Consider the following 27322-nt stretch of genomic DNA (forward strand, 5'->3'; position numbering starts at 1 on the left):
ATAAAACGTGCCTTTGTGTACATTTCAAAAAGTGGTAGAACAAGCATATGAGTCGAAGTTTATCTGTTCCTTCTAGAAATAGAAGCGATATCTGGGCCCCTCGATGATTTTGTGTTGACCTATGTACCGGGCCCGGTCAGAACTAAATTGATGTGTTCAGTTAAGTTCTTTGTCAAACAAATCAGAAATTGAGAAACAACTGCCAGACAATAAGTAAGACATTGTTCCATGTATTTTTCCGGCTGATATCATGAGAACAGAGGACTATATGATCACTTATCTAAAATGGTGCTTCATAGTTCAACAGAGTTTTCGAGAGCTACGATTGCCGGTTGGTTCCTGAAGTAATATAGGCAAATATAGTTATTAGACTAATCCAAGTGGGAGTCTGTTGGATAAGGTGTCTAAGTCCATAACTTATTTGGTATATACTTGACCCGACCCGGCATGGTCCATTTGGGTTGCACTTCACCCAAACTATTTATGGATAATTTTATGAGAATTGTATACTTACGGTTTATTAATATATTATAAGTTATAATATATTAATATAGAGTCATGTTATTTAATTAGTTTTAATATTGAATTAATTATGAATTAATTTAGTGATTAAAAGGAAGACTAATTAAATCATGGGCTATTATATTTATATGGTGTGGGCTAACACTCATTTGGGAATGGGCTAAGCTTATATGGAAGTCCATGGATGATCCATGGAGCTTTAACCCATGGATCCTTGGAAGAGGAAAATACATGGGTTATTAGGGTTTCACCCTAACCATGCACACTATATAAACAAGCTTATGTTGCATGAAAAAAAACCCCTAGTGTGTGTGTAATAGTGGTGGCCGATTTCTAAGTGTTAGTATACTCTCTCATACATTTTCCAAGTTCTTGGTGATTTGTGATATCCATTTGAGGCATTCACATTATTGGTTCTTGGCTCTCAAACTCCAAGGAATCAACAATCAACAAAAGGTATGTAATTCATCTAGTTCTTTTATGTTTCAAAGTACCCCATGCCATGCTAGATAGGTTATAAACCTTGGAAAACAATATTTTGCATGTACCTTAGACAAACATAGATCCAAGGTTTATTAGGGTTGCATGTACACTTAGGAAGTGTTAGAATGCTCAAAACCCAACAATTTACCCTTAATAGAGGAGTAGTAACTTGGAAAAGTTCCAAACAAGAGACTGTAGTTGATTCAACATGCGAATCAGAGTACATAGCATCAAGTGAAGCGTCGAAGGAGGTGATGTGGTTAAAGAACTTCATCGTAGACCTTGGAGTTATACCAGTTGTAAAGGAGCCTATGTAGATTTTCTGTGATAGCGAGAGTGTGATCGCCTTAACCAAGGAACCAAGGGATCATGGCAGATCCAGGCACATTGATAGAAAATATCACTTCATAAGATATCAGATAGAAGAAGGACCCCTCGTAGTAAAGAGGGTATCGTCAGAGGAAAACCCAACAGATCCCTTACGAATGGACTAAGTAGGGTTAAGCACTTGTAGCATGCTAGGAGTATTAGGCTGAAGGACGATATTAGTTTTAGTGATTAGATAGTTGTTTAGAAACTTGTAATAGATAAAACTTGTAGCATGTGAATTTGTTATAATCATAATCATAAGATAATGTTTGTGACAAATCCAACTCATATGGACAGAGCTTGTTCAATCTTAATTTCTTGCCATCAAGGGTCCCATCATTGTAGCTCACCCCTACATATCAATGTACTTTCTATTGATCAAGGTGCTTTTCCTTATGCAATCAAATGAGAACTCATAAAACTCACATATATAGTTGACTTAAAACTGGAATGGCATAAAAATAAGAATATGTCAACACGATAGGTTATAAACCTCAAGTCGTGTGCTAGTGATAGACAATAGGTTTACTCTTGATTAGTTCATGAACCTTTTCAAGATCTTTAAGACTCCCACAGACCTCTTGACATATAAGATTCTCTTGTCAATAAACATTCCTTGACAAACAAATATTTAAGAGTTAGTGCGGGTTCTTATCAAGACAAACACTTCACACAATTGGTCCTAGTTGGTCTTTATCTTATCCAAGACATCACAACTTACCAATTTCAAATGTGCAGGAATAAGAAGACATTTTCTATTCCACATTTCATGAGTGTGTTATAAACCTTCCTAAGATGTGTCACTCAATGCACAATCTTGGAGTACGAATCTAAGACTTGATTTTAGAACGAAGTATGATTCACCTTTTGATTTAACCGTTTCAACAATTTCTGATTCCTCTTCTTAGTCATACTAGTGTACTAAGGTGTCCTTAGATGATCAATTGTGACACAGTTTCATAATCACTAAGTTAATCATAATACACGATACTTAAGTGTTCTCCCTTCTTTTCAGATTGGAGAAACTTTTATCTATCTGCCTAATTGATTCTTCTTATCCATTCTGCTATACATTGAAACATTTTCAATGATTCAGAATTACACTTAATCCTCTAAGCATACCCATATTTACTGAACATTTAGCAAATCATGATGAGTATTTTTATCGTTCTTTGTGTTGGACTCGACCTAGTGCACAACAATGCGTACTAGATCTCCTAGTCCTTCACTTGACTCACATACTCATGTGAACAAGGGATTAGTCTCAATTTCCCAAATACGAAGGTTCTTATTCATCATATATTACTAGTTGCATGATTCCAAGTTTCTGTCCAATTGAAACTTGGGTGATGAGAATCATTCCTTATTTGGTAAATTTCTGACACTACCACAAATAACATAACTAAAAATCACATCATTTTCAATATTGCTATCAATAGAAACATACAAACATCAATTTTCACAAATGTCATTGCAATGATATATAAATAAGACAAAAATCAAAATTTTATTTTATTTATAGAAAACGCAGAAAAACTTGTCCTTACAATGCAATTACAAATGAAAACTATGTTACTAAATGTCTCTAAGCAATTTATCATAACTCCTATGCAGCAGCTCCAAAAATCCGATCATCGAACCATGCGATCAAATTCGATTTCTTCACGATCAGACTCAACATACTTTTCCTTTAAGCTTCCTTTTTTTTTGATCCTACAAAACATCAAAATGCAATCTTATCACATCATGTATTAAGAATCTACTAATAGGAGCTTAATATAGTTAGATAGTGGACTTACCTGAAGAAGAGTCATACATCTTGACTCTCCCGTCTCCGCGATCCTTTAGGTAGATACGGCAGCTTCACATCCAATGCCCCTTCTCTTGGCAGTAGAAGCAAACAGACTCCTTTAGAATAGCACATGGGACAATCTTAGATTCAACCTTTCTCTTTACCATCCAGTCAAACGTATTGAACTTGGCCGATCCCTTTCCATTGGGAAGAGAAGACTTTTCTAGACTTCCAATGTTTCCATCGTCAATATCCATGGAAGTTTTGGGAGGTTGACCTACCAGTCAAATTTGCTTTACTAGTGCGCCAAATCATTGTTGATTCAGCAACAATAAGCAAATAGGTCAGATCAATGAGGATCACGTCGTGGTCCATCATATAGTAATCATTAATGAACTCACTATATGACTTAGGAAGTGAGTGAAAATCCAAGTCAACAGCCAACTTCCTTGAAACATCGACAACCAACATTCCCATCTTGTCAATGTGTAACTTCATCTCCAAGATGTGAGAACACATAGACTTTCCATCTTCGTGTTTGCTTGCCAATAGGGCCTGAGTGACCTTGAACTTTTCAAGTTGACGAACACTTAGGTTAGGGAGAACTATTGGAGGATGTGGAGGAAGTGAAGCATGATTTTTGTATCCATGATCCAATTGTGGAATATCATCTTCATGTGGAAAACTTTTTCCAAAGGATTCACGAAGATCATAGTTGTTAGATTTTGACATCTACAAAATAGGAGAAATTCAAGTTAGTTGATAATAGTCCTTGATCTGACACCAAATGAAATATCAAGGCTAGGATCCAACACAATGTTCTACAACTCGGAAGAGGGATACCGTAATCCAGTTGCAGAATATTTGAAGGTAGATAAATGACGATTTACCAATTTCCACCATGAAAAACGAAAATGAAAATTAGGTTTTAAATGAATTGAAACTCCTAGATCTTATGATATTCATTGAACTTTTCAATGACATGTTTAATCTCGATTATGCCCTTAATGTTTGTGACTGAGATGCCAAGGATCACAAACAAGGTGTGGATAACCATGCAAATTAGCTTGGTACTCTCGAAGATGTATACCACCTAATCAATGTGCCGGTTAACCACACATGCTCCATTGATCTATGATAATCTACGAGCTACCCATTACCATCCTTCATTAGTCTCATATTAGTATGACGGTTAACCATACACGCTCCATTAATGACCAACAAGGTGCAATGCGCAATTTCATGAATTAGCACCAACTCCACGTTTTTCCAGAAGTAACTAAGATTTCGGAATTTATAAAAGTGTTTAGTTACTTCGTATTTCATTATACTTATAATGGAAGGTTGTGTCATATCCTACCCGTTCGGCTAACGACCCTCCACTAGTCAAGAGTGCGGTGGGTAAGAGTGGATACCCATTCAATCACCATTTTATAGGAAATTTCTTTAAACACCCCTTATAGACCAGCTTCGTGAATGAGGCCTACTAACGGTAAGACTGACTCTTTACTTATACATATATAATATATTAGACTTTTAATTTTGTATATAGTATAAGGGTGTATTTTACACTTTTAAAATACTAAGTGGTTTAAACTATTAATAAATTAGATGTTTAATTTTATTAATCTTAAACCATATTATTATGGATTTATTAATTATCTCTTTTAATTAAACACTTAATTAATTTAATAAAACGATAATGGTGTAATTTAAACTTTTCAAAACACTAGGGTTCTAGAATTTAATATTTCAAAATTAATGCCTTTTAATTAAATTATAGATTCCAAAACTTGAGGGCAAATTTTGAAACTTTTCAAAATATCTTTTAGATCAAATGTGAAAAATAATTCAATATCATATAATTAATAATTATCACATAATTTGACATAATCCAATTTTTTCTTACAAGATAATTCAAACGAAGTACAAATAATTAATCTTTATTTTATAAAACAAGTAATTTTCTTAAATTGACAATTATCCATTAATTCGATTAGGATATCAATTACCGTCATTGAAAATCTTATTTTTATTTGGAAAAACAATTTATGGTAATTATCCAAATCAAATTAGGGCAAAAAATTTTGAAATCTACTGTCAGACTGTGTTCACGATTTGAGTTTGGTCAGATTCGAAATTTGCAATTTTTTAGCTTTGAAAACATAACTTTTGCATCATATAACAGAAAAACTACCCTAGACTCTGATACCACTGATGGGTTTTGAGCATAACATCATTCCTATGGTGTACATGTAACACTAATGTTTCGGATCTAGGTTTTTCTCAAGTTACACATGCAAACAATCTTCCAAAGCATAAACCCTAATCTAACATGTCTAAGAACAAAATTCATATGTAAATAAGGGTTTGGAATCTTACCTTACTTGTTATGTAGCAATAACAAGAACAATTCACAAAGTCCTTGACTCTTGAAAGCTTAGTGCCCTAAGTGTTGCACCTTTAATGGAGTCACAAACACCACTAGCAACAAAGAAGAATATGAGAGAGAGAGAGAGAGAGAGGAATAGCCTTCAAAAACGTCTAGGACTCTCCAAGAAATCATTGGGACATTTTTGAGAGCCTTTGAGGTTCCTTTTATAGTTGAGGCTTCTGGGTTATCAACTTGGAAACCCTAATTCTCTTGCTTAGGCCCTAAGCAACATATGGACTCCTTAATGGACAAGCCTTGGACAAAATCTTTATGGAATCTCATAGATATTTCTTCCACCTTATACCAATAAGGTCCATGAGCCCAAACTATAAATATTATTGATTTACATAATCAGTCCTCGTTAATTTAATCAGTCTCTTTTGATCACCAAATTAATTTATGATCAATACTAATTAAATAATATGATTTATCAATTAATATATTATTCTTATAATACATTAATAAACCATAATTAATCCTCTTTCTCCATAATTCATCCTATTAGTTGCTAACGTGAAGGTAACCAAAAAGGACCATGTTCATAATCGGGTCAAGTACATACCAAAATATTTATGGGCTTAAACACCTAATCCAACACCTCCTCGGCTATCAACTGGAAGGTTCTGCTCTTCGCCACAGGCGTCTCTGACCGACCCTGATGTCCATTGGTAATCCTCAACGTAGCAGGAGCGGGTGCCGCCACTTGTCCTGCTGCTGCTAAACTCGGGCACTGGGACTGTTTTGTGTCCCCTCTGATTGCACTGGAAGAAAATCAGATCTGATACTGTCGTGGTGGCGGTGGTAGCAGTGTAATCCCTGCTAACATGACCAGTTTGGCCGCACTTAAAGCAGCCCGAACTACCTGCCCTGCACGTCCCCTTGTGCAGCTTGCCGCACTTGCCACAACGACTGCAATCCTGCTGGCTCATTGATCGGAGATCGGATACCTTGGGCTTTTTGCCCCTACTCCCTGACTGAACCACCTTTGGTTTCCTCTTCTTCTCCATCTCTAAATCCATCTCTCTCTCTCTCTCTCTCTCTCTCTCTCTCTCTTTCTCTCTCTCGATCCCTCGCAATCATATCTTCCAGCATCTTACAGCTGGATCGGCTCACAAACTGGTGGATATCACTCCGCAACATCTCATGGTATCGATCATTTTTCATCTCCTCGTCCGCCAGGTACTGCAAAACAAGAAGGGCCCTCTCCCTGAATATGGAGGTGATCTCAATCACTGTCTCAATAGTCTGTTGGAGATCCTGGAACTCCCGAGCAAGTTGTTGCACCTCAATCACAGGTGCAAACTCGACCATGAACCTGTCCAAGAAGTCACTCCAGATCATCGCATCTAAAGCTACATCATCTCCAATGCCATGTCCGACCTCCTCCCACCATTCACGTGCTCTGTCCTTCAGAAGACAGCAAGCAAGTCGGACCTTGTCCCCCTCAGGACATCGGCTCATACGGAATGCATTGGCGACATCAGCCAACCACCTGCTGCTAACAATAGGGTCCCAAGCCCCATTATATTCTAGAGCTCCGCACACTCGGAACTCCCTAGATGTCATCGTGTGCGCCCCTAGCATGGCCGCCATCTCGGTACGGGATAGACCTAACCTCTCATCAAGTATCTCCAAGATGCCCTCCTTGACCGTACCAAAGATCATACGAGTCTGGTCTAAAATACTGCGTGTGACCTCAGATGAAATGAACTCTCTCATCTGATCGTCGAGCTGCCCGGCTCCAGAGCCCGAGCCTGATCCCTCGCAGGTGCTAGAGCTGCCAACTGGCCTAGTGTGTAGCGTCACCATACTAAAATTACATCATAACAAACATCAGAATATTGATCATAACTCGAGGGATCTCACATACTACAATTTTCCTGGTTTCATCTCAGCCTTCCTTGATTCGAGTACGAATCCTCTGCTTTTAATAGTACGGGCCCATACTACCTTCCACATATATCCGTACTTTCCTCAAGAACTGCCTTGACTCCACCAAGTCCTTTTTGCTACTACTGCTTTTTGCTAATCTCATCCTAGGCTTGCCCTAGGGTAATCTCCAACCCACTCTCCGCTATCAGCTGCATAAAAGTCCCTGCTATCTCCCCCTAACTAACTCGCGAATACCATTACATATCACTAAGACTAGATAATTCTTCGAATGAGTGGTCCTACCCTACAACGGTTAGACTCAAACGAGATCTGCGAAATAGAGCTAAACCTAACCTTTTGAAATTATTTAGTCATCATAATATGTAACTTAACATATTCGTTTACTAGTTAGTTAAAGATAAATAGGACCCCTAAAAGCACAAAGCAAACAACATTCGAGCATTGAGTAATCAAAGCCAATCATATCCTACTCATGCCATCATATTACTGACTAAATAGTACTAGCATACAATTCAATAAGCTCATACAACAGACATATAAGGCATCCTTCCTAGATCCTTAGCCCTAAACTAGCATGCAGTTCTCATACACATATAACAGGCATACAAGGCATCATTCCTAGTTCCTTATCCTTAATCTAGCATGCAGTTCTCATAACCATAACATAAAAAACTTGTATGGGTAAATTGGGAGAACTTACTTGAGCCTGACTGATTGCATACACCACACCCTTTTTGTCTTTCCAAAATCCTTTTTATAAAAATGGTTTTCTTTTGAAAATTTTATACCAAGTCCTCAGTTTGAGTCCAGTCATACCCGATGGCATGCCCGAATCCCTTAAACAAAGGCTCTGATACCAACATGAAACATCCCAAAAATACGGTCCAAAAAATTTTGTTTTTATTTCTTAAAATAACCATGTCTATCAAAATCGTTTCATCCAAAAACATAAGTCATAGTATCATATCAAAACTCATATCAAAATATCAAAGTAAAACATCCCGGGCTAAACGAATGGTGTGTGCACTGCAGTCATCCTGAGCTCTTCCCCTTGCTACTAGAAGTACCAGAAACCAAAACTGAAAACTATAAGCACGAAGCTTAGTGAGTCTCCCCAAACTACCACATACCATACACATAATCATATGATTACATAATAACATAACATGGGCCTTGCCCGCTACATCGGGCCCCGCCCGACATCCAACCAAAGTCCAGCATCGGGCCACGCCCGGCATCGAGTAAAGTTCGGTATACATATAAGCATATCAACAAATACACATAAATAATCACATAACATAAACATATAAACATTCCTCAGGTCCCGCCCGTGAGCGGACCGAAATCCGGAAGCATACAAACGTTCCTCGGGCTTTCCCTAACATCAGACCGATGTTCGGAAACATATAAAACAAGCACATGAAAGAATCACGAAGACATCAAGCATACAAACATTCTCGGGTATTCCCCGACATCGGACCAAAGTCCGGAAACATATAAACCTACATCGGGCACTGCTCGGCATCGGATCTTAGTCCGGAATGTACTAACATACATAAAAGGGTCGACATTGGTGCCTTCGACCCATTCCTACAGGAGGAAACTCACCTCGTAAAGCTAGATGCCGAATCTCATGGTAATAAATCTCTAACGACTGCCTCACTGATTCTCCAAGTTGTCATTACCAACATAATACTTAGTCAAAATCCAATAATCCTTTAGATCTAAGTCGCTAATCTTCAGATCTAAGCTCCATACTTTAGATATAGACTGGAAATGTCCTTAGAAGGGTAAAGTTTCCAACTTTACCCGTTAATACCCTTCCCCAAGATATTTAGCTCAAACCCTAACTCTAAAATATCTAGATCTTGATCCAAAAGCCTTCAATACTTCAAGATAGGGTGTACAAATAGAGATCTGGACCTTAGAGATTAGATGAATACGTAAAGCCTTCAACTTTCTCTTCATGCATGGCCCTTTGGAGCTTAAAAGGCCAAAATGGTAGTCTAAAGGTTGCATGGGGGATTCTTTGGCCATAAAGTTTGCACCTGTATGCCATGAAAGCCCTTCAAGATTCTAGATCTGAAAGGATATTCACTTGGGACGTCCATTTCCCAAGGATCAAGATATTTGGACCAAAAACCCAATAAAAGGGTTAAGAAAGAGATCTAAGCAATCATTTGGCAAGTTTGAGACTTGCTTACCAATAAGTGACGAGGATGGGGTGAAGTTTCTAGATCTACAAACTCCTTCTTGAGTCCTCAAGCTTCTTCTTCTTCCACAAGCTTTAAACATACAAAACTCTCTCAAGGATGGCTCACAAACTCACACAATGCATTAGGGTTTTGAGATTTAGGGTTTGGGACTTGGAGGCTGTAAATGAGGCCAACTTATGGAGGTTAAGGTGTTTAAATAGGGTGCAAAACCTTGGAAATTAGGGTTTCTTTATCCTCGTCCTACTTGTCGAGTTGAGGCTCTCAACTCGTCGAGTAGACTTCACAACCCGCATCAAAATCCATTCCTACTCGACGAGTTCGGGCCTCCAACTCGTCGAGTTTCTATATGAAAATGAATAAAATTCTGAATTAAAAAACATACCAGGAACCAGGCGTTCTAGTTACGAATAATGGTAAACCATTCGGCTACCAAAAAGCGTGGGAAATTTGTCTTAAGGTTCCAAAATGGGTCCTTAATACGGAGACGTCGCATTTCGAGTAAACCACCGGCTCCAACAAAAGAGTAAGCACGTCTGAGACAGACATGGGTGTTGGCCTCGAACTTAATGATACATTCGAAGTTACCGAGGGGGAGGGTCCACCGGAAGTCCAACACCGGGAAGGGATAAAGCGAAAGGGACGGCGTCTTCAAGTGGAAATGCGGTTTCCAAAGGCGTACTTGCGGAAAAAATAAACAAGACTCTAAGTTTTCTAGAAATTTTTTTTGAATCAACAGAGGAAGCTCATAGCCGAAAATCGCACTTACCGATCTTCAAATTTTAAACACAAATCCGCAACCGGATCTCAACACGGAAAATCTAGTCGTGTTTCTCAAAATCGAACAAAAAGTTCGCGAAAAATATGGAATTTAGGTTGTAGTGTTTTAATGGTTTTGTTTTATTTTCTATGTTTTTTTAGTAATTTACGTTTAATTTTCTATCTTTTTTTTATGCTTTTTTAGTAGTTTAGATTTTAATTTTTAATGTTTTTAAGTAATTTAACATTTAAATTTGTGTGTTTTTAGTTAATGTAATGTTTTTTAATTAATATTTTTGTTTAAAATATATATTTTTTATTCTATGTTTTAAAAAAATAGAAATAAGTAATAACCAAATTCCAGTGGCTAGTGCCTAGTGGTTTTTGTGGTAGGCATATAGTGGAAATGACATGACGTATAAGTTATATCATTTTTCTAATGAGTTCATGGTCATCGTACCTCTTATCCTAATATGGATATAATGATCTCATTAAATGATTTTTGATCATTATGAACGAATGTCGCGGGATTAATTTCATGATAGTTATATTTTTTGTCCTTATATTATGTATAGTTTGATTTGTTTATAGTTTTCGTCTCAATATTGAACATATTTACATAATTGTTATTGTTTAGGACAATTACGAATTTTCATCCATTTTGTATGTTAATTTATTCTAGATCTATATGCGCGTCGACGTACGGCAAACGTACACTCGCTAAGAACAATGAGATGTCAAAAAGTCCCGTGTGACCGGAAGAACATGGAAATTTCGGACATTTCGGGAGTTGGAAGGCTGAACATTTAGGGGGCCGGACGGGGTAAGAAAGTGGGACATTTCGGAGACGGGAACGTGAGTACATGAAAATTTCAGGGGTGGGGGCGGGGGATCCGCTCCCCTTCCTGTTTGCCCCAAATGACATACAAAGCTCATTTTAATTAAATTATAATTACCAACATATCTTCAGTTTTTACAAATGTTAATACAATTGGTACTGTATATTTTGATCTAGCAGACGAGTTACTATTTAAGGCTTCTTTGGATCGATATCCATAGGAAGGTCAGCCGTTAATTTGGGTTAACAACCCCTTCGGGTTGATTGTACCGTTACTTTTTTTTTTCAACATTTTGCTTTTTTCATCATTATAATTATTTATGTTGAAAAGTTTATTCTTGATCTAGGGACCCAAAATCGAAACTTGGTAACTTTTAAGTGCGACTTGAAAATTGATTACACGTTCAAACAAAATAAATAAAACCTCATACCCACCATCGACTTAATAAATACCGAAAGCCATACATAACAAACACTTATCTCGTCACAGTATGGACCTTCATAGATATGTGTAGCTGGACCCTCTTTAGAGTTTCTTAATGTGTACTATGCCCATATAATGAAGACTGATAGTTAGGATTTTAACTGTATTGAAAATCTTTTTTAAGTTTATAAATAAGAATATTCTTTCATGTGGAGTGAACCATATTAAGTATTATGTCTTTATGTGTTATTTATTATCGTTTATTTGAAACAGTAATAAATTTCATTGGTAAATAAGAATGGAAATTTTTTGCTTAAAGCTAATTGAATAGCATTTAAATTCTGTTGCCAATTGGTCAAATTAATATTTCATTTCTACGTTCTAATTCCTTTGGTATTTAACAAACTTGCCTACAAACTTCATACTCATTTGCAAAATGCTATTCGTATATGTAAATTTTCCAATAGGAGTAATTTGATTTTTTTTTTTTTTCTCATGATAACCCGAATGTCGATTTCCATTGCCAGAAATGATTGTGGGACAGGAAGATATGTGGTGACTGTGAACAAACAGCCTTGCTACCTTGTCATTTACCATAAGTTTGAGATGTTCTTTTGTTTCTTTTTCTATTCCATATTTGTTTTTGATGTGTCATTTTTTTATCGTGACCCTTTTTTACATCTATAATCAACACATATCATTCCCGTTTCCCGAATCAACATTTTAAATTCATAATATGAGAAAACGTCACACATTAGGAAAGTGAAATTTCGTCCTTGACTTGTCAACTTCTCCCTTTTTAAGTTTATGATGCAAATGGGTGACTAACTCAGTTCTATATCCGATATTATTTTTGACATTTTTCTGTTATCGATCTTAGAGCATCATCTATCAAAAAACAGCAGTTCTCACAAAGTTTTTTTTTGGTGACAAGTCAATGTCTTATCTATGACCTAAGAATCTTAACAAATATCCACATTAAATCAGTTTTTTTCTTAATCACTTCTTTTATTCGTTCCACGATGTAAATTAATAAAATAATGTTACGTAGTATGTGACAAGCTCATTGATAAATCTTTACGTTGAAAAAGCTTTCTCCAAATAGTTTTTTTTCTTTTTTCAAATTTTAAATGTATTTGTTTGAAGAAACATTAGAAAAAAGCTCAAAAAACGCTCTTATTGTTGATAACAATAATTCAAGTATCTAATGACATCTCCGACAATATATATGATTAAATTGATACATTTCCTACATCAAATAGCCTGAATGAATAATGCAAATTAAATAGCACCAAAACCATTATTATTTGCTTTATATATATGACCATAGTCCTTGTGGGTTACAATTACATAAAAAAAAAAAAAAAAAAAAAAAAAAAAAAAAAAAAAAAAAACATCGAGTTCGGTGTCCCTTTTGTGTCCACTTATCCAACCTGGTTATAGACTTATAGTTTTAAAAAGTGTCATCTTTTGTGATCGTTGCTCCATAACAAAACTAACCCTAATAATTCACGAGACAAACCACGAGAACGCTAGGCTTTGGGTCATATCATCGTCCCCATCAATCAAATCTTTTTGGTGAGTTTATTTGCCCACCAACGCATATATCTCCACGACTGTGGAAATAAGCTTGAAGATCAGGGATCACCCATCAGAATGTTAGACCAGAGAAGCAAGCTGATCAACCATGGTGACGATCTAGACGACGAAAGTCACCCAATTTCGTTCACAACCGAATGTTATGCATGCACTCAAGTAGGTGTTCCGGTGTTCCACTCCACTAGCTGCAACCAAGCTCAGCAACCGGAATGGGAAGCTTCCGCCGGCTCATCCCTCATCCCCATCCGCAACAGACCCGGTTCCAAGATCATCAAGAACCGATATTCCGCCGGAAAACGGAGACCACTGTCGTCTTCAGGGTTGTCGTTCAGGCGAGTGTATGATCCAAGGAGCAAAAGTGTACAAAGGTGGAATAGGTTTGTGTTGCTTGCTCGTGGTATGGCGTTGGCTGTTGACCCTTTGTTCTTCTACTCGCTGTCAATAGGCCGTGGGGGTACGCCGTGTCTTTACATGGACGGCGGTCTTGCGGCGGTTGTGGCCGTGCTGCGGACAATGATTGACTGCTTCCATGTCGTCCACATATGGTTACAGTTTCGGGTGGCTTATGTGTCACGTGAGTCGCTTGTGGTTGGTTGTGGGAAGCTGGTGTGGGACCCGAAGTCTATCGCATTGCATTATGTGCGATCACTTAAAGGCTTCTGGTACGACATATTCGTCGTACTGCCGGTTCCTCAGGTATTTCGGATAACCCACTTTCCATCTTCCACGTCTTTGCTGTTAATCATTAAATTTTTAGATTTTTATTTGTTTGCTGAAAAAAATATGTCATTATCTGTTATGTTAATATATTTTATGAATAATCGTTAAAATTATAAAACTTAAATTTAATATATAAAAACTGTTAAAAAGGCCATATGACAAAATATGGGGGATTAGGACTATCTAAACTTCTTTGTTCAAAACACTAAAATTTTAATAATATGTTTTATATATAGTTATATAAAGGTAAAGAAAATACGCAAAATATTTAGCAAAATGAATTCAACCTAAACTATTTCTCTAGAGTGGCATAACCGAAACTTTTGTAAGAGGTAACAAAAAAAATCACAAAAAAGTAATAAGCAAACGAAGTTTTTGCTGTTTGGACGTTTGGTGAACCGTAATAGCTTTGGGTTAAATGATTTTTGGGTTAACCGAGTTAGATTTAGGGGTGTTCGTTTGGATGGATCGGTTTGATCCGATCCAATCAAGTGAATCCAAATGGATTTCGGTTTTCAAAACATGGATCCGAATAATCCAAACTAAACTCCAATCCGATCCAATTACAATTCGGTTGGATCGGCTTTATAATTCAGTTTTAAAAAACCGAAACATTTTAAAACAACATATAATTATAATATTAGCCAATTTTACACAAAAAGTGAAAAAAAAAATATTCAGTTGTGATTTGAAAATTATAAACAACTACTAAGCAGATATATTATAGTTAAATATTTTATACATAGAAAACTTTTGAGAGATAATATATATTTGATGTTTTTTTTATCGAGTGAAATGTTTTGAACTTATTTGAAAAAATAAATTACAAAATTAATAGATAACTATCGATATATATATTATAAATAAATAAATAATAAATGTTTATTCGAGTTTTTTTGGACTATTCGGTTCTTATTTTATAAATCAAAACCAATCCGAAAACCAAAATAATAATACGGCTTTCTTGAAAACCAATCCAAAAATCCGAATATGCAAACCAAATAGTCCAATCCAAATTGTCCAATTGGACAATTCGGTTTTATTCAAATAGTGAACAATCCTAGTTAGATTTGGTTCACCTATATTAATTAATATTTTATTTATTTATTTCAGTTTCTTGATCGTTTGTTTGATTGTTTCCTTAGCTATAAAATGAGGTGTGAAATTAAATAAAAATTTGATATTACTTAACATATTTAGTGTATAATGGGCCTTGTGGCTAATAAGACCGAAGAGAATGATGCGATAAAAATCGTATTTCTTTTACTGCCACGTAATTGAGTTTTTATCATAAAAATATGATTTTCTGCCACACCCAAAGAATGACGTCACACTTTTTCTTAACTTAATAAAACGGTAATCCAAAACATTGTCATAAAACCAAGATGGATCAAAGTATATCAATACATCATAAAATATCAAAGTAAATAACAAAATGCGGAATAAAGTGGTGTGTGCACTGCAATCAACCAAGACTTTTCTCTTTCGAACCAGAAGTACTTAAAACATAAACTAAAAACCGTAAGCACAAAGCTTAGTGAGTTCCCCAAAATACCACATAGCATACATAATAATCACATACTGGACCCCCGTCCTTCATCGAGCCTCGCTCGGCATCGGGCCCCGCCCGACGTACATATCTGTCAGTCATTAGGCCTTGCCTGATATCGAGCCCCGCCCAGTACACATATAAACATATAATCATACGAACACATGTGATAATCACAAAGACAATAGCATACAATACATTAATCGAGCCCCACCCGGCATCGGGCCTTGCCCGGTAAGCCTACCATCAAATAACATATGCAAGAGTCACGTACACACCTAGATTCCTAACATAATAAACCATGGGACGACATTGGTCCCTTCGACTCGCTAAACACAGTGAAGAAACTCATTTCTAACTACTGAATCACCTAGATGAATCTATGTCTGGTGGTCCGACAAATCCCCACGTTGTCACCATAAACACATCCAATTAATAATTGGATTCCGACCCATATTTAGGAGTCTAAGATAGGGTAAAAGACTAATTTACCCTTTATCTAACTTGGACCAAAACCAAGGCCTAACTCAACCATACAAAGGCCCACATCCTAAAGCCCAATATATATGTGGCCAAATCTTCCAAATTGGGCCTAAACCCATCATGGGCCTAAAATCCAAGGAAGCCCAACATACTAGTCCAAAGCCCAAAACCCGTAATGGCCCAAGGCCTAAAATCAACCCATTAGGCTTCTGCATAGAATGCCTAACATTCCTTCCTACGACGCCTGACGTCCGAACGTTGAGCGTTCACATGCAAACGCCTGGCGTTTGCTCGTTGTTCACCAACTTCCAAACCAATGACTTAATGGCTTAAGATATGAGGTCCAAACTTCAGATCAAAATCATAATGGAACGTTTAAAGCCACAAATTTGCAAACTTTATGGCCATGTACGGTCACAATGAGCCCAAAAGCTAAAACTCCAACTCTTTAACCCATTAAAACACTTCAAAACTTGCATGGAGTGAAAGGAAGGTCCAAGATCACATTTTTATCACCTAATCTACCCTAAAACGTCCAAAAGGACAACTCATTCGGTCTAAGGTAGCTCTTACCCAAAAGACCAAGAAAATAGGGCTAATAAGCATAAACTTCTAACATAAACAAGATCTAGCGATATGATGATCAAAATCAAAACTTTATACCATAAAATGATGCTCCAAGATGCCAAGAGTCTTGATCCACAAACTTGAGAGCGACATAAACACTTCAATGATCTTCCTTCTCTATCAAGATGATGGGATGTCAAGTCCACCAAGCAAATTACACCTTTTTTTGCAAATAAAACGTAATCTAATGGTAAAAAGGGGTATCAATTCTCAGGGAAATGGTTGTATTCAATCACTAATGCAATCCAATAAAACTACTGTAATTAAACTAACTAACTACAAATAAACTAAAGGGGGGGGGGGGTGTTGTGATTGCTTGAAAACTAAAAGACTTGAATAACTAAAAAAACTTGCAATTAAGCAAGATGTTGGGATGCTCAATTAATATTGGAGAGAATTGGTTAACCAAGACAATTCAACACAATGAACATTTGTGTGTTTATCATTAGGATTCAATATGATGCTTATCATTCATCCCAAATTGGTTATAGCAATCATGAAGCATGATATGCCAAGATTCCTCATAGGTAGTATGGAGGTTGGGGAAGCCTACAACACACCTTCTTAATCAAAATCAATGATTTAATTGAGGCAATTGAACCCAAGAAGTTGATTAGCCTTAAGAATGAAGGAATCCCCAATTCTTAGAGGATGTCAATGCTTACACATCCATAAAGGAGTCATGATTCATAAGCTAGATATGATTTCTACCATCATCAAGCCCTTATTCTAAGTAAATTCAATAATTCAATGCTAAACCAAAGAAATAAACCAACAATTGCTCATTTAAGTACCAAGCTCATGATCAAAGTATTAAACAAGCATAAGAAATATGAACTAGAATCATAAACATAAAATAAATGACAATTAAACATGAATCCTTCAAAAACCCACAAATATCCAAGGATTTTAGCCAAAACTAACCAAAATAGAGAAACTAGCCACTCATGGCAACAAAATAACAATCACAAAAGTGTATTTGCATCAAGAAACTACCAATTACTTAGAAAGATGAGAAGAATGAGTATCAAGCTTCAAAAATTGCCTCTAATGGTCTCCAATGGTGTCAAATCAAAGAATGAGCTGGTAGACCTAACCCCCCACCCTCCCCAAGTAAATGGTGAGCAAAATGAGCAAAATGCCTAAAAATATGCAGTTGCGCAGGTACCCATGCAAGTGTTGCACGACTGAGACTCCACCCTTGCAACTGTTGTTGGAATGCTACTGGCCTATTTTTCTCCACTACACCACTAGGATTCCCTTGGTCCCCTCCATGCCTCACATGATTCAAATTTGGCTAATCATCTACAAGCTTTAAATATGGATAGTCCAATCCCAAAATAAGAATCCATGACCCATCTTCACAAGCCCACTAAATCCAAGTCTTCAACTTTTTAAGCCAAAATTTTCTTTGATGGATCCATAAAGCCCAATAATGCATCGAAAAGCTCACCAACTCCAACTCCAGTCAAATCGCAACCGCAACGAGCTCCAAAACCCTGCAAAATATCTTATGCAAAATAGAAAGTACCCGACATGATCCATGAGAAAGAAAATAAAGAATATACAATGCAATACCAATAAAAAGACCTAAAAAATCTGAAATAAACTAATAAAAAGAAGGAAATAATATAAACTATCACAAGAACACTAAAATGATACCAAAAAGATGCATAAGGCTTCAAACTCTCATACACACTTAGGGTTTTCGAAATGAGATTGGAGGTTGGAGTGGTGACGGGTTTTGAGGCCATAATAATCTTTAAATATCGTGCAAACCCTAAAAATTAGGGTTTGGTCTCTACATGCAAACGCCCGGAGTCCATCGTAGAACGCCTGGCGTTTGGACCAAAGTGCCATAAATTAACACCATAAGGTTAAAAGTATAAATACCTGGAAACCATGGTGTTATCCAATCAAAAAACATGGTAGAAATGGGGAGATGTACGACCAAACCACACCCACGACCTCATTAGGAGGGGGATGTTGTTTCCATACCTATGTGGCCCTTGGTGCGGCCAAACTGCATACCACTCCTCCGAGTCTAATTCATTTAGGACTTAATTGGATAATTAATTCATTTAGTATTTAGCTGATGCACTATATATTTATAATAAAAAGGTCAAGCTTTTTTATGATTTGTGGGAAGAAAATAATGGGCAGCACGTGCTGCCCCTGGCTATATATTAGTTTCGCCGCTGCATCTTGATATTTAATGCGAATAACATAACACGGTGTTTTACCGTATATCCTCAGTGCATTATATTATAATAGAAAATAGTTGTGCCAAATGCTTTTGAAAAAAATAGAAAGAATTGAAAAAATATTCTACCATTAAGGCTGCTACGTGTGCTAACATACGCTGCATACCTTACTATAGTTTTAATCTGCCACATTATTTTTCCTTCACACCATGAAACTGATGGGTGTCATAGCATACCTTACCATGCCTACCACAATACATATTTTTATGCACAAAGTACTACCATTGAGGGGAATACCATGCGATGAAACCATAACGTGCGACATGTTTACCAGGGTGGAACATGACGGGTTAGTATGATGTATACCGCCCACTGCAGTGCCACATCACATATCGCGATATGTGATATCGGGCGCACCGAAGGGTCTAATAAAATTAGATTTCTAATTGAATAAAATATAATTATATAAAATTATTAAAAAGGAAAAATACTTCGTTAATTAAACAAAATACATATTAAATTAAAAAAATAATCGAAATATAATTAAATAATACGTGACATCTAATCATCTTCGTTCGCCAGGTCATCATAATTCTCACCCGAATCACCTTCAAACGTTTATCCTTCGTTATCTGTATCGTTGAACAAATAATCTTTAACAAAATCGTCGACAACGAGATTCGTTCGACCACTAAAGATGTGTTCAATCAAATTAGTGCGAATGTTGTGGTGTCCAACTCAGTCGCATACTTTCTCTCGGACGAAATAGATGAGATTCGTTCGACCACTGAAGATGTGTTCAATCAAGTAATCTTCAAACATTTATCCTTCGTCATCTATGTCGTTGTGGTGTTCAATCAAATCTTTATTTTTTTTATTTTTATTTTATATAGAACTTTTTTATGATTTTAATGTGTTTTTATCCCTCTACACATAAAAGAATATTTTTCCTTAAATATTTTTTTCTAATAAATTAATTTATTGTTTATTTTATTATTACTTTTCTTATACTGCAAATATATTAAAAATCCCTATTCTAGAAAAGAATTGGTTGATTCTCCTTTTGCCATGTGTCACCTTATTAGACCTTATAATTAATGTCATGTCACATGTCAATTTATTGATTACCCATTTCAAATTTCAAAATTTAAATTTTCCATTCTAATTACATTAAATTAAATAACATTAGAATAAAATTTAAAATAAAATTAATACAGATTATAAGGTCACATATTTATTTAAATCAACGATTATAATTTGATATAACTAAAAAAATATCTCTTAATTAATAATTTATTTAAAATAACTGATTAATAATTTTAAGTTTTTACTATGAAAGTTTAATTAATTTTGTAACCGTGGTGCCCACGGGTTATAAACTAGTATATGAATAATTTAAAAGATTCTTGTACCTAAGAATCTTAGACAAAATTGAAAGAATGGTCCCTGTGGTATGTCGAAAATTGCCACTTTGGGCCAAACAGGTTTGGACTAGCACTAATGGTCCAAAAAGTTTCATTTTGTTGCGAATTTGGTCCATTTTGGTTTTAAATGACGATTTTGCCCTTTATATTTTGTTTTTTCAATGTTTTTGTTACAAAAATCAAATAAGAAAAAAAAAAAGAAAAAAAATGCTCTCTCTCTCTCTCTCTACAACCTCTTCCCCATCTACCCCCTTCATCGCATGAGTTCAAACAGCAGCCAAATTTTCCGGCAAACACCAACAGCAGCCGGATTTTCTAGTAACCACCAACACCAGTCGGATTTTTTGGCAACCATCGCCAACCATCGCCACCGGTTCAACACCACCACCAACATCGATATTTTGGCAAAATACATCACCACAACAGATCTGAAAAGCTAGGGAGGACAACAGATCCATATATCCAGATCCGGCGTCGCTACAAACCTGAGACATCTGGGTTTGATTTGACACACCCACAAACTCGAAAAAGACCAACGATATTAAACACACACACATACACAAACGCCATAACAGATCTGAAAATCTAGGGAGAGGAAGTCGTCGCCGCCATCAGCAAACCTCCGTAAAGAGAAAGGGTTTCTCCGACTTCACCTTCGTCTCCTTCGTCAGTCACATCTGGAGTGTATGTAGATCTAAGAAATGGGGAGACCTGTTAAGAACGGACTTAGAAAGAGGGACGGACTGAGTCGGGTTTGTTATCGTGTTTTTCCATGTAGGATTTGCAGAGTTGAAGTCGTCATCGGAGCAGTGGAGATAAAGGATAGCCCATCTGAAAACCCTAGCCGCCAAGAAACCCTTACTTTGAATCTCAATCTCCTTTCTCTCGTCGCCGATTGTCGTGGTTCAAAGGGAGGGCAGCAACGATCGAAGCAGGTGTTTGGGTGGTGCTACCTGACCAGAAGGAGATGGAGGGGCAGCCTAGGTCGGTGGTAGTCGCCGGTGTCTTCTTCTTTGGCCGGTGGTAATCAAGAAACAAGAGAGAGAGAGAGAGAGAGAGAGAGAGAGAGAGAGAGAGAGAATGTTTGTGTGTGTGAGTGAGAGAGATGGTAATTCTTTTTTTATTTCTGTAATAAAAAATGAAAAAAATAAATACAAAGGGCAAAATCATCATTTTAGAAAAAATTAAACCAAAATGGACCAAACACGCAATAAAATGAAAACGTTTGGACCATTGGTGCTAGTGCAAACCTGTTTGGCCTAAAGTGACAATTTTCGACATACTACAGGGACCATTCTTGCAATTTTGTCTATTTATAATATCTCCCGGTTCTTTTCTTATCCGTCTTGTTTTCTAACACACCAACTCACCACTTCTATCACGGTTGACCGCATGCATCATCGTCTCCTCTTCCATTATCATGTTTAGAAATTTTGATCAATCCTAGTCTTTTGGTCCGATGAATCCGACCCAAGCTAGCACATGGAATTCGTACAATCTCCAAAAAGTCAGCGCAAAAGGAACTAAAACAATCTCAACAGTGGACGGTGTTGGCGGAGGAGTACCGACAAGTAATGGGAAGAAATACATCGGTGCCTCTACAAACATTTGTATTGTGGATTTTCTTTAAAATACTCAGATAATACAAAATTGATTTAGGCCGATGGCGAAGAGGGAGTAGGGAAGAGATGCAGTCGGCAATGAAGATGAATGTGGTTGGCGGACCTCTCGGTGGCTTAGGTAGGAGTGGGGAGAAAAAGAGAAAAGACTAATGAGTTAGATCTTCTATTTGGGATCTCTTTTGCTCTTTTGCTTCAGATCTCCTTCCAACAACTAAGATGAAACCAAATTAATTAACATTTGTATTGTAAGGTAGTTAAAAATACTATATATATATCGATATGTTTTTAATTTTCAATTATTTAAGTTAGCAAATTATAAGATACTATAACATGGAAAGTTTAAAATTAAAAACAAAAGAGAAAACATGTATTTTGGCCTTTGGAGTTTCGAGACACCGCCATCCTATTTGTTTCCGTCGCAAGGACGCACTTTATAATTTATACTTTTCTTTCTGTCTCTACCATATTATTATTTTCAGAATATTAAAACTCATCATGAACGATTGTAAGCTTGACTTGTATTTTTGTTTTTAAAATTTTTAAAATTTTTGTACTAAAGCTAATAGTTTATATATAAGTACTACAATAAATGGTATTAATAACAACAAAATCCAATAGCCAAAATTAACTTTTTTCTAACCGTAGAAGTTTGTCACTCATCAAATTGGAGACACATTAGTTTGAATCTTGTATTGGGATAAATGATTCTAATCCAAAACAATATGTGCCATTAGTATACATTTGATTTCAGTTTTGTTTAAAGGTTGTCCATCATCTACCCTTATATATCCATCACTACTCCACTCTCGACTTGTTGGCAAATACATTTTACAAATTACAAGTGGCTTGAATTTTGCTGTACTTTCTGTCGCATGTGCACACTTTATAATTTATATCGTTATTTCCCTTTCAACCTTATTATTATTTTCAAAATATTAAAACTTATATTGAACGAGTGTAAACTTTACTTGTATTTTCTAAAATTAGTTTTAATTTTTATACTAAAGTTAATATATATATATATATATATATATATATATATATATATATATATATATATATATATATATATATATATATATATACACACACACACACCATAAATGGTATTACTAACAACAGGATCCAATAGCCAAATTTTTCCGAACCGTAGAAGTTTGTCACTCATATCAAATTGTATATACATGAGTTTGAATCTTGTATTCGGATAGATGATAGTATAATCCAAAACAATGTATGCCATAAATACACTAAAAATGAATCCTTATACACTTGATTTCAATTTTGTTTGAAGGTTGTGTTCTTATTGGTACTTCCGAAACTTATCCAAGAAGAGCGAATAAAAACGATCATGACCACCCTTCTGCTAGTTTTCATGTTCCAGTTCCTCCCCAAAGTCTACCACTCCATCTACTTAATGAGACGGATGGCAAAGGTCACCGGCTACATCTTCGGCACCATTTGGTGGGGTTTCGCCCTTAATCTAATCACTTATTTTATTGCCTCTCATGTAAGAATTAATGATATAAGTTCCTTTAATTTATGCCATTAATAGTCTGCATGATTACAGTGGTTTTTGGTGGACAACAGGTTGCCGGTGGCTGTTGGTACGTTTTGGCAATACAACGAGTGGTTTTGTGTCTTAGACAACAATGTGAAAACAAAAACTCATGCGATCTTACCCTTTCGTGCGCCGAGGAGATTTGCTACCAGTTTTCAGGAACCTCAGGAAATCCATGCAATAGAAACTTCACCATGCATGCTGTTAGAATGCCATTGTGTTTAGATACGAATGGACCATACCATTATGGTATCTATCAGTGGGCGCTTCCTGTGATCTCTAGCAACTCACTAAGGATAAAAATTCTTTATCCTATCTTTTGGGGTTTAATGAGTCTCAGGTAAATAAACTATAGCTTGATGCAATTCTTCGCTGGTGATCTCAAATATTTGATCATATTAATTACACTTTGATTTCAGCACTTTCGGGAATGATCTTGAGCCCACTAGTCACTGGGTCGAAGTGATCTTCAGTATTTGCATCGTGCTGAGTGGCTTGATGCTATTCACCTTATTGATTGGTAATATTCAGGTGAAAATTTTAACAAATTTATTTGATGATGCTGGTTGCAATGTCGAAAGAAGAGGTTGTTTCTAATGATTATGATTGTCATAGGTGTTTCTGCATGCTGTTATGGCGAGGAAGAAGAAAATGCAACTGAGATGCCGAGATATGGAGTGGTGGATGAAAAGGAGACAACTGCCATCGCGTCTTAGACATAGAGTTCGCCATTATGAACGCCAAAATTGGGTTTTGATGGGTGGAGAAGATGAGATGGAATTGATTAAAGAGTTCCCAGAAGGCCTCAGACGAGATATCAAACGGTTTTTATGTATTGATCTAATCCGAATGGTAAGTTTAGGCCTTTTTAATTAAGACCACATCTCTCTAGATCCTTAAGTTAGTCAATTTTCAATTCTCATCAATGCATGTTTCAGGTACCATTGTTCCATAACTTGGAAGATCTTATTCTTGATAACATCTGTGATCGTGTTAAGCCGCTTGTGTTTTCAAAAGACGAAAAGGTATGACAATGTGCAAATCTTTTTTTCTTTTTTCATAAAGTTTCCATATTAAGGGTGGCTTATTGGTGAAGAAGATAGGAGTAGTTAACACACTCCAAAAGAGTTGCCTTGGTTCTACTTTTAGCCACCACTTTTTTGGTCCTTTCCAGCTGTTTTGCAGGGTATTGTATGAGCTTGAGATTTCTTCAATTTCAACCACATGGGGTTATTAATTAACACCTTATAGCTTACAAGAAAATCTTTTTTTCATTTACACTCAAGGCACACACTTTGATCTTTCACTCAAATCTTTGATCTTTTGTAAAAACTTTATATATTTTTCGGTCAATAGATCATCAGGGAAGGGGATCTAGTGCAACGAATGGTGTTCATTGTTCAAGGGCGTGTAAAAAGCTACCAAAACCTAAGTAAAGGAGTTGTAGCGACAAGCATCCTGGACCCTGGAGGCTACTTCGGCGATGAGCTTCTGTCATGGTGCCTTCGGAGACCATTGATAAACAGGCTTCCGTCATCTTCGGCTACATTTACGTGTTTAGAAGCTACACATGCATTTGGGTTGGATGCGAACCATCTTCAGTATGTTACAGACCATTTTCGGTACAAATTTGCAAACGAGAGGCTGAAGCGTACAGTGAGATATTACTCCTCGAACTGGAGGACATGGGCGGCAGTAAATATCCAGCTTGGGTGGAGGAGGTATACGGCGAGGATGAGGCCGGTGATGGCTATTGTAAGTGCAGAGAATAATGGCAGTGACCGTATGCTTAGGCAGTATGCTGCCATTTTCATGTCAATTAGGCCACATGATCATTTGGATTGAACTGTGATTATCATTGGCACAAATCGAATAAAGGTCGTTTGATGATTTCGTGTTACGTGAACTCCAATAAACTCATGCCTCTAAAGTTTGATCGATGCCTACCTCAATTTATTTTTTATTCATTTGTACCATATATCTCTACATATAATTTTAATTATCTAAAAATAATTTATTGTCAAATTATCTTCCTATCTTTTATAATCTATAGTTTGTTTTTATATGCACCATACCAAAAATTGAACAAATTAGATAAAACTATATCAAACTGTAGTTATTTAAATACATGGTTTTATTAAATATATAACTAGTTATGAAACTCATGTATTACACAGGTTAATTTAAAAAAAAGAAAATTAAATATGAAGGTCTAAATAATTAAGAACTATGAATTTATAAAAAAAATAAGAAAAATAATAAATTATTATAATTGAAATGTTTTTATCTTTTAAATTTAAACAAATAAATAAAAGAAACCAATAAACTTTAATTTAAAATTTTTGAAATTAAAAGGTAAGGTTATTATTAAAATAGATATCAATTTATTACTATATTTATTGCAATTATTACATTAAAATATTATATGAAATTTAATAAAATAGGAAAACACTATAATATGACATGTGAAAAAAATTAATTCATTCAAAATGACTACAAATAGATATTTGTCAAACTAAATGAGAACATTTCATGTGACAAAAAAAAGTTTTTTATTTATTAGGCATGATTTGAATGTGACCTACTAAAATTAATATCATTAAAAGATATAGTCAATAATATATATATATATATATATATATATATATATATATATATATATATATATATATATATATATATATATATGATCATTTAACAAATAAATTTTATTTGGCTGAAAAAGAATGGGGGACAGAGAAGAAAGTAACAATGTAACATATGCTCGTATAAATTTAAAACAAATACTAGAAATATGATTATTGTGTTTTAATGGTTTGATAATTTTAAAGTTCTAAACAGTTGAACAAAATTGTTGGAATTTTGAAAAATGTCCCCTTCCTTTTCCCTGATCTATGCATATAATTATTTGAAGGATCCAATTCTATAGACTTTGATAGTTGGGGGGCATCTTATACACTCCCTCGTCCTACCCCTGAATATATTGAGCATGACTTTGATGAGGTTGAATGCATCCAAACCAAAAACCCCGATTCAATCCAACACGTAGATGCAAATTCAAAAAAATAAGGGAGTAGGTGGAAAGAACAGAAACACTAGGGCACTATAAATTGAGGAGGAAATCATCAAGTTTGCAAGGACATTGGTGGAACAAAATCAAAGAAGTGAGCAAAATCAAGGAAGTGAAATGGATAAAGATATAGAAGTGTGTATAGAGAAATTGAAAAAAATAGGATGGGGATAATATGATAAAGGATACAAGACCGCTCTTTTGTTATTTCCTGAAAGTGTCGATGTTAGAAAGTTTGGTTACGACTTATGCATACTACTTGTTCGTTGTGGGTGAGGAGTGGGGGAATGAAGTTTGGTTAGCTTTGATGACTTTTTAGTTGTTACGTTTGATGAATTTTATTAGTTCTTTGTTGCATGACTTTTGGATGTTATGCTTGAGGATTTTTGGATGACTTTTGTTATGTTAAGTTTGATGACTTTTATATGCATGAATTTTGTTATTAGTTAAATTTTAGTGTATGACTTTTGTTATTGGATAAATTTTGCTTCTAATCTATTTTACATTGGCATTTTATATGTAATTGCTTTTTTTTTTTTTTACAGTCAAAGTATGATTTTTAATGTTGAAGCTTAAGCTTTTCTATTTACTTGTGTAGTGTTGGTTGAGGTTAAACCGGCCAAGGCTAAACATAATTCATAGAATAAGAGATAATGATTCGGTATTGAGCACTTGAGCAGGTATGCATATACGCAAGATTTGATACGTATCTATGAAGTAACCACTAACGATCTTA

The 27322-nt window shown here is 35.7% G+C and overlaps 1 protein-coding gene across 1 annotated transcript; it reads left to right on the top strand.

Annotated features, from left to right (window-relative positions):
- Nucleotides 1-13129: 13129 nt before the first annotated feature.
- LOC111904890 (cyclic nucleotide-gated ion channel 2) lies at nt 13130-25554 on the top strand. Its single transcript, XM_023900593.3, has 7 exons — nt 13130-14022; nt 23250-23465; nt 23546-23856; nt 23936-24047; nt 24132-24368; nt 24455-24541; nt 24873-25554. The coding sequence occupies exons 1-7, from the start codon at nt 13384-13386 to the stop codon at nt 25359-25361; spliced, it is 2091 nt and encodes a 696-aa protein (XP_023756361.1). The 5' UTR covers nt 13130-13383; the 3' UTR covers nt 25362-25554.
- The last annotated feature ends 1768 nt before the right edge of the window (nt 25555-27322 follow it).

This window comes from Lactuca sativa, chromosome 7 (assembly GCF_002870075.4).
Source record: "Lactuca sativa cultivar Salinas chromosome 7, Lsat_Salinas_v11, whole genome shotgun sequence".
In the NCBI taxonomy this organism is placed as follows: domain Eukaryota; kingdom Viridiplantae; phylum Streptophyta; class Magnoliopsida; order Asterales; family Asteraceae; genus Lactuca; species Lactuca sativa.

What these genes read in the sequence shown, in the direction of transcription:
- LOC111904890 (XM_023900593.3), top strand. Translation starts at nt 13,384, where the DNA reads ATGTTAGACCAGAGAAGCAAGCTGATCAACCATGGTGACGATCTAGAC. An exon ending in GTATTGATCTAATCCGAATG is followed by an intron (nt 24,369 to 24,454) that starts GTAAGTTTAGGC and finishes TGCATGTTTCAG; the next exon opens with GTACCATTGTTCCATAACTT. An exon ending in TGTTTTCAAAAGACGAAAAG is followed by an intron (nt 24,542 to 24,872) that starts GTATGACAATGT and finishes TTCGGTCAATAG; the next exon opens with ATCATCAGGGAAGGGGATCT.